Below are 8,037 nucleotides of genomic sequence, written 5' to 3'. Positions count from 1 at the left end.
CAGGATTGTGTCGAGGCACAGATCTGGAGAAGGGTACTAAAACATGTCTGCAGCATTGAAGTACCCCAAAAACACAGTGGCCTCCATTATTCTTAAATGGAAGAAGTTTGGAACCACCGAGACTCTTCCTAGAGCTGGCCGCTCTAGGAAGCGGCCAGAAAGAAGATTCTCTGGTCTGATGAAACCAAAATTGAACTGTTTGGCCTGAATGCCAAGCGTCATGTCTGGAGGAAACACACTGCTCATCGCCTGGCCAATACCATCCCTAAGGTGAAGCATGGTGGTGGCAGCATCATGCTGTGGAGATGTTCTTCAGTGGCAGCAACTGGGAGACTAGTCAGGATCAAGAGAAAGATGAACAAAACAAAGTACAGATATCCTTGATGAAAACCTGCTCCAGCGTGTTCAGGACCTCAGACTGGGACAAATGTTCACCTTCCAGCAGGACATCGACCCTTAAGCGCACAGCCAAGACAACGCAGGAGTGGCTTCGGGACAAGTCTCTGAATGTCCTTCAATGGCCCAGCCAAAGTCCGGACTTGAACCCGATCTAACATCTCTGGAGCGACCTGAAAATAGCTGTGCACTGATGCTCCCCATCTAACCTGACAGAGCTTGAGAGGATCTGTAGAGACGAATGGGGGAAACTCTATCCATATACAGGTGTGCCAAGCTTGTAACATCATACCCAAGAAGACTTGCGGCTGTAATCGCTGCCAGTGGTGCTTCAACAAAGTACTGAGTAAAGGTTCTGAATACTTATGTAAATGTGATATTTTCATTTTTAATTTGTAATACATTTGCTAAAAAATATAAAAACATATTTTTGCTTTGTCATTATGTGGTATTGTGTGTAGATTGATGAGGGGGAAAAACAATTTCTCCTTTATTTTGGCAGTTACATGTATGTTCCAGGTTCACTCTGCCTTTTTTATTTAACTAGGCAAGTCAGTTAAGAACCAATGCGGGCCTACCCCAGCCAAACCCTAACCCAGATGACGCTGGGCCAATTGTGCACCGCCCAATGGGATTCCCAATCATGTCTGGTTGTGATACAGCCTGGAATCGAAACAGGGTCTATAGTGTCACTTCTAGCACTGACATGCCGTGCCTTAGACCGCTGCACCACTCTTGGAACGTAGGGTGAATAGAGTTTGGTTTGAACAGAAATGGGTACATATTGAGTACCAGATGGATTGGTCCCTGGACAAACATGAAATGTTAGGGATATACAATATCAAACCCTTGTTGAAATGTATTGGGGTCAATTGGAGGATGGTATATAATCCTGTTCCACAACATTCTAGGTGATGTGTTGCTAGGCAAAGAATATAAATAACAAATTACTTTCAGTTATAAAAACAAGTTTATTTCTCCATACAAATATATTCAATCCAAAGCATAAAATAGTACATTAAATGACTGGTCTTAGAGTTTCACATCTCCATAATTACCATGGCAATAACACCATAATAACATGATCTCTTTGAATCATTCATTATTTCAGAAGAACCATCTGTTGATTCCAGTTCATTGATCATATAGGGTAGCATTGGGATCATAGGCAAGAATCTGTCAAGCTTCCTCCATTTAGCTAAGCACATAATAAAGACACAATAGGAAGAAGTACAAAACCTGTACAGACTATTTGACACATTGGCATCATTAGACATGCTAAATCCTATGCGCATGTATCCCTTAATGGGATGTTCAAAATGTAGCCAAATGTCTGCGGTCATGCACTTCTTCAACCAGGAAATACACAGCTCTCAAACATACAGTATGAGGTAATAAGTTATACATCAATATTAAATACAAGTATAAATATGCATGATATGTGTACCACTTGAGCTGAACGCATGGGTCAAGGTGTAACACGGCTCATAAAACATAGACAGTGCGCAAAACAGAGTGCAAAACAGGGGGTAATGGAACCCAGGTATACCACTTGGCAGTTCAACCACAACATTTCTTTGGATCAACAAAGTTTAAATATTACATCTCTTTTTTTCTTTCTCTCTCCATCTATTCAAAAGAATTTCATAAGTAATAGACTATTCAGTTCAACTCCTTTGCACTAAATAATAAAACATCGATCATCAGGGAATGCGGGTTCGCTCGGGTCATTACGCTCCACTTTAGTAGCATCCAATGCCGATCTCCTGCTTGTAGCGGTTGGTGAGAGTGTTGGCCTGTTGCGTCAGCTTGGACAGCACCCCGTGAAGCCCTGTCATATGGAACTGGAACTGCTTTTGCAGGTTAACCTCGTCTTCCTCGGACGACACCTCCGATTCTTCTTCCTTGGATTCAATCCGAGAGCTGGGACCCCGGCTCTCCTTGAGCTTCTCGGCGCGCATCACTCCCCACTCGATGTCGCAGCGGATGGACTTCAGGAGCTGGTAGTAGCTGTACATGTCGCCGTCCTCGATGTCGCTGTTTCCCGAGCTTTTGAGGGCGGCCATCTCCCTCTCTTCTTCCAGTGGGACGTCCCGCAGCAGGCTGGGCACCATCACGGTCTGGTCCATGTTATTGACGGCTCCAATGAAGCGATTCATGGAGTTGAACAAGGAGTTCTTCTGCAGGTGGGATTCTGAGATTTGCATCATTTTCTCGACTCTGTTGTTGATTCTCAAACTTATTTCAGAAATAACATTTATAACTGTCAATCGGAGCTGGATAGTTTGTTTATCTATTTGTGCAACCCTTCTCTAATTATTTTCTAATCGCTTTGGAAAGTGTCCCCTCCTTTTTTAATGCTGCAGCAGAGACTGATTGATGTTTTTTTCGTGTCAGTGCAGCTTTCCGTGTTCCAAGCTGTGGGAGAGTTCGGCAGTTATCTTGTTTGTTCTTGTGCCTGTTCCTTTTCGTTTTTGTTTTGACTCTCTATGGTCCTCGGTCGGATCTTTATAAAGCAGGTGGTTTCGTGTCCAAGGGCGTTCCCAGCAGCTCAGAACCTGTTTGTAAGGAGTGTTCTTCATCTACAGTTGTAACCGGACTCCAATGACCTATAATAGCACATGTTTTGCATGGTTTGCATGAAGGGGAGCGGCCTCCAAATAGAGATACTAGTCAACCCAGACCCTGCCTGTCCCCAATAGCAAAGAAATGCATCTTCTACAAACCAAATTATATGAGTTTAACTTCGTTCAATGCCCTGCGGTAAAATGTGTTAAATGTATCCAATATCTATGTGCGCGCAATTGTCAGTGTTGCCCATCAACCTATGAAACGCAACACAATGGTAGGCTATGTACTCTCTGAAAACATTCACACATCAAGCACACTAAAAACGAATTATAGTTTGCCTTGCAATCAAATGCGAACTTCATTCCAACCTGGTCTCAGAACATTTCGTCTGTATTATCCGAGACACTTCATTTTGTATATGTTACGTTTTGTATGGTATGTATTAATTTGTGGATGTCCAGCATTCAATTATTATGGTATGTTACAAATTACAATTCGTATTATATGTTAAGAATTTGGAAAATGCCAAGGAATGCCAAGCTTCCCCCAACAATTGACAAACTAAGTAATAAAAACAGACAAAAATGATTTATCTTTAATCTCGCAGTGCTTCATACATTTCCTTCAATTTGCAAGAGGCTGATTGTATCTCACCAGAGAAAGCATCCAAGTGAAGGAAACTGCGTCCCTCTGTCTCAGTATGTGTAGCTTATCTATCGAATGCTGTCTGGTCAAAATGAGTAGGACATTGTTGCCGTCAGTAGCATTGAATTCAAGGGAAGCCAGCGAGCATTTGGCCTCCCTTGATTAAAAAAGTATAAAATAACAGACAATCAGCGTTGAGCTAAACAGATGAGCTCAACTGTGAATGGTCCTGGCTCACTGTAGTAGACTAATAAGCATATGTGATTGGATGATGTTGAAATGTTGAAGTTGAAATGGTGCTGGAATAGTGGGAGCAGCGCCTGTTTTCTTTGCAACTTGTGGTAACTCTCCATGGTTCTAAATCAATAGTTTTTTAATATTCAGAAAATGTCAGAAAATGTCAGAAACATTACCTTCCTTGACCATGCTGTAGGTCAGTGGTTCCAAACCTTTTTTGGTCACTTCACAAGCAACTGAATGTTGCTTTGCCCGGATTACCCCTGAAGTACCCCCTCATGTGCATTTTACTAGTAAGCTTATGTTCTCATGAGTCCTCTCAAGTACCCTCTGTGGATAGGCCAAGGACTCCCAGGTGTTCTTGTACCCCTGGTTGAGAACCACTGCTGTAGGTCATGTAACTGTTGGTTATAAGCAATATGTTTTGTGGATCTCACCGGACAAATGTTGCTGTCTGTTTTTTTATGAAACAAATGTGTGGTTGAATTTATTCTGTCACAGTGTCTTCTTATTGTCTTGGCCTTAGGCCTATATATCACAGTGTCAAGGCATATGAACTAACAGGTTGTAGATTAAACAACACAATTAACACAACAGATTGGTTGTAATATGTTGTTCTTTGGAGGGGAGGGGGGGGGCTTCGCCGGTGATTTTACCCAAACACCGCTACTGCCCGCAGGCTGTCTCTGCACTTATGAGCTATGTTTGACAAATCAGTGAGTGACTGGGGGAAGCGAAATGATGGATTCCTGTCATTTGGACAACAGATGATTTAATTAACCCAATATATTTCACTTGACCCTTTAAGAGAGACTTTCTAGTCCCCATGGGTTGTAATGTTGGGGTATAGGACAGAGTATTGATCTGAAATCTATTCATCCATCTCCTGTGATTCTCCAGATTCCGCTCAAATCTTATGCTTCACAGTCAAATGAAGTTTAGAAACAAAGTTATTCAATTGTATTTGGTATTTTATTAAGATCCCCCATTAACTGTTGCGATAGCAGCAGCTACTCTTCCTGGGGTCCACACAAAACATGAAAGATGACTAATATACAACAACGGCTCAAGGACAGAACTACATCATTTTTTAAAAAGGCACACGTAGCCTACATATCAATACATACACACAGACTATGTAGGTCAAATAGGGGAGAGGCGTTGTGCCCAGAGGTGTTGCTTTATCTGTTTTTTTAAACCAGGTCTGCTGTTTATTTGAGCAATATGAGATGGAAGGGAGTTACATGCAATAATATCTCTATATAAAACTGTACGCTTTCTTGAATTTGTTCTGGATTTGGGGACTGTGAAAAGACCCCTGGTGGCATGTCTGATGGGATAAGTGTGTGCGTCAGAGCTGTGTGTAAGTTCCGTCTCTCCTCAACTGTAGTAAAACGCCAAATGGATCTACCTCCTGGTCCTCTTCCCCTGTCTCACCCACCAAGGGTAGAGACAGAGATGACCTCGCCTACTGAAATGCCGGATTGGCCAAAACCACCAGAAGACGACTCAAGCCAACCAACTATTGAACCTGACTGGTGTCAGGAAGAATCACCCTCTGCCTCAAGTGACACCTCTGAATGGGAACAGCTGATAGACTCATTGCTGATAGAGTAAGGGCACTGTCATAACCAGAGGCCCATATGCGCACTGTAAGAAAAGTGTTTCCTCATTGTTGCTAGAGTAATGGGCTCTGTCATAACCAGAGGCCCATATATGCACTGTAAGAAAAGTATTTCCTGTTGTAAGATATGTCATCACCCTCTCTGCTCTGAGGGAATGGGAGGAGCAGCGGATCGGGTGCAGAGAATCAAAAGGTATATAAAGAGACATCAGAGAATCTTGTTGATCCCTGCTGTAGAAGATGTGGTTATACTGTTTAGTTATTGTTTTTATTCTCTTTACGGTTTAGTTATCAATGATCTGGTCGGTCCTTTATTTCATTTTGTGAAACTGACATATATTTTTGTTTTTAACCAGACAAAACTTACAGGGTTTTGTAAACTACATTGTTATGTATATACAAGCCAAGGTTCTTGATTTTTAAGTAGCCTTGCTAAAACAACCAGAGGTATTTGTAATGAAACAAATGAAATGAAATTAAATTACAACACATTTTCCAAAAAGTAGTAGCATTAGTCACGTAAACACAGAAATAAACAAATGGCACATTGGATTCCTAATTTAAAAAATTATTTTGTCTTGCCATTACTTTGGCGCTGACTTCTTGAATTCTGAATTCATTTAGCCAACCATTTGACTTCGGGTAAATTGACACCTGACTCAAATTACTTCAAGATTCTAACTTGTTGGATCTGAGAAGGGACTTTCCAATATACCGTTTAACTATTGAACAGCTGTTTTGTCGCATATTGACCAGGTGCGTGTGTCTCAGAACCTCGGCCTTGTTGCGTGCCACGGACGCTGCGGTAGTTCAACGGGACTGAGAGTCCCTCTAGTCCTTAGTTGATCTCTTGTTTATACCTATGGTTATCTGAATTGACCCTGTAAGCATATTGACCAGGTGCGTGTGTCTCAGAACCTCGGCCTCGTTGCGTGTTACAGACTTTTTGATATTCCATTGGGGCAAGGGATCACCAACGGGTCCTCTCATCCAGTCCAAACTTGAATCTCTAAATTTAGTAAACCACCAACTTCAAGTCAACCTCTCAGCCAGTAGAGGGGAGTCGCTACTAACTAAATTCTAAAAGAACTCTGACCAATTGAAACTCTGCTCCTGATCTCGTGGGTCTCCTCGTCATCTCTCAAAGGTAATTAAATAACTATTACAAGTATTTAATATAGAGATAAGTGTTATCATTGTACCAGGCATTTTATAAGAGCATTAAGTCAATTGCATGTTTTTGATTAACGCTGTGTGTGACCGAGTAACAAATAGTGTATTTTGAAGTGTGTTTGATTATAAAAGACAAAAAACAGAGTGTTTTCAAAAATAAACGGTAGTCTTATTTTGTCTCGAGTAAAAGGTTCTCTCAAAGACAGTTAATGGCACGGGAGACAACAACTCTGACACTCCCCGCTACCGGGACACTGGAAACGGGGATCAATGCTCTATGACAGAATGAATTACCATTAAAAGACAAGGAGGAAGGTGTGTCCAGTAGTGATTCATTTAATTGTCTTATTGATCTATCTAAGTTTTATTTTCCAAGCGATACATAGCCGACGGGCAGAGTAGTGAGACTAAGTTGACTAAAGGTCTTCACACTTTAAACTAGATACATCACAGAGGGGAAATACTCAACCACAGGGAAATCATATAGAGACTGGTAAGACTAGTGCTTAATAATAACTCAAGGACCAATTAGTGGTGAAGCAAAGAGTCTAGAGGATAAAGGTGGGGTTCACACATCCCAGCTCGAGCTAGACCGTTGAGAGTGACAAGGCAAAAGACCTCTCTGTCAGGACCCGGTTACGAACCCGGGTCTCCGGAGTGAGAAACAGTCACTTAACCAACTGAGCCACGAATAGTCGGCAGAACCCAGAAGATGAGGCAGACACAGCAGTACTTGAGACGGTGTATTTAATGAAGTAAAAAGTGAAGTTCTTCAGGAAAACATGTAACTCCACAACCTCAAAAGGAATCCTGAAGGTGCTGAAGGTTTCGTATCGCGACACAACTCTTAGCCAAGAGAGACTGGCATGCATAGTATTTATATTAGCCCTTTGATTACAATGAAGAGCAAAATGTGCCACTCGTTTCTGGGCTAGCTGCAGGTTAATTAGGTCTTCCTTGCAGCAACTTGACCACATGACTGGACAATAATCAAGATTAGACAAAACTACAGCCTGCAGGATTTGCTTTTTGGAGTGTGGTGTCAAAAAAGCAGAGCATCGCTTTAATATGGACTGACCACTCCCCATCTTTACAACCATTGAATCTACAGTACCCGTCTAAAGGTTGGACACCTACTCATTCAAGGGTTTTTCTTTATTTTTACTATTTTCTACATTGTAGAATAATAGTGAAGACATCAAAACTATGAAATAACACATATGGAATCATGTAAGTAACCAAAAAGTGTTAAACAAATCAAAATATATTTTAGATTCTTCAAAGTAGCCACCCTTTACTTTGACGTCAGCTTTGCATACACTTGGCATTCTCTCAACCAGAATTCACCTGGAATGCTTTTCCAACAGATTTCCACCAGTCCATTGTCCATT

The 8,037-nt window shown here is 41.6% G+C and overlaps 1 protein-coding gene across 1 annotated transcript; it reads right to left on the bottom strand.

Moving 5' to 3' along the window:
* Positions 1 to 1,347: 1,347 nt before the first annotated feature.
* Positions 1,348 to 2,961, bottom strand: LOC124044170 (mid1-interacting protein 1-B-like). Its single transcript, XM_046363674.1, has one exon. The coding sequence runs from the start codon at positions 2,604 to 2,606 to the stop codon at positions 2,139 to 2,141; it is 468 nt and encodes a 155-aa protein (XP_046219630.1). The 5' UTR covers positions 2,607 to 2,961; the 3' UTR covers positions 1,348 to 2,138.
* Between the last annotated feature and the right edge of the window lie 5,076 nt (positions 2,962 to 8,037).

The sequence above is a fragment of the Oncorhynchus gorbuscha genome, linkage group LG09 (assembly GCF_021184085.1).
Source record: "Oncorhynchus gorbuscha isolate QuinsamMale2020 ecotype Even-year linkage group LG09, OgorEven_v1.0, whole genome shotgun sequence".
In the NCBI taxonomy this organism is placed as follows: Eukaryota; Metazoa; Chordata; class Actinopteri; order Salmoniformes; family Salmonidae; genus Oncorhynchus; species Oncorhynchus gorbuscha.
Note: the sequence above shows the minus strand (reverse complement) of the source record. Positions and strands in the feature narration are given on the sequence as shown.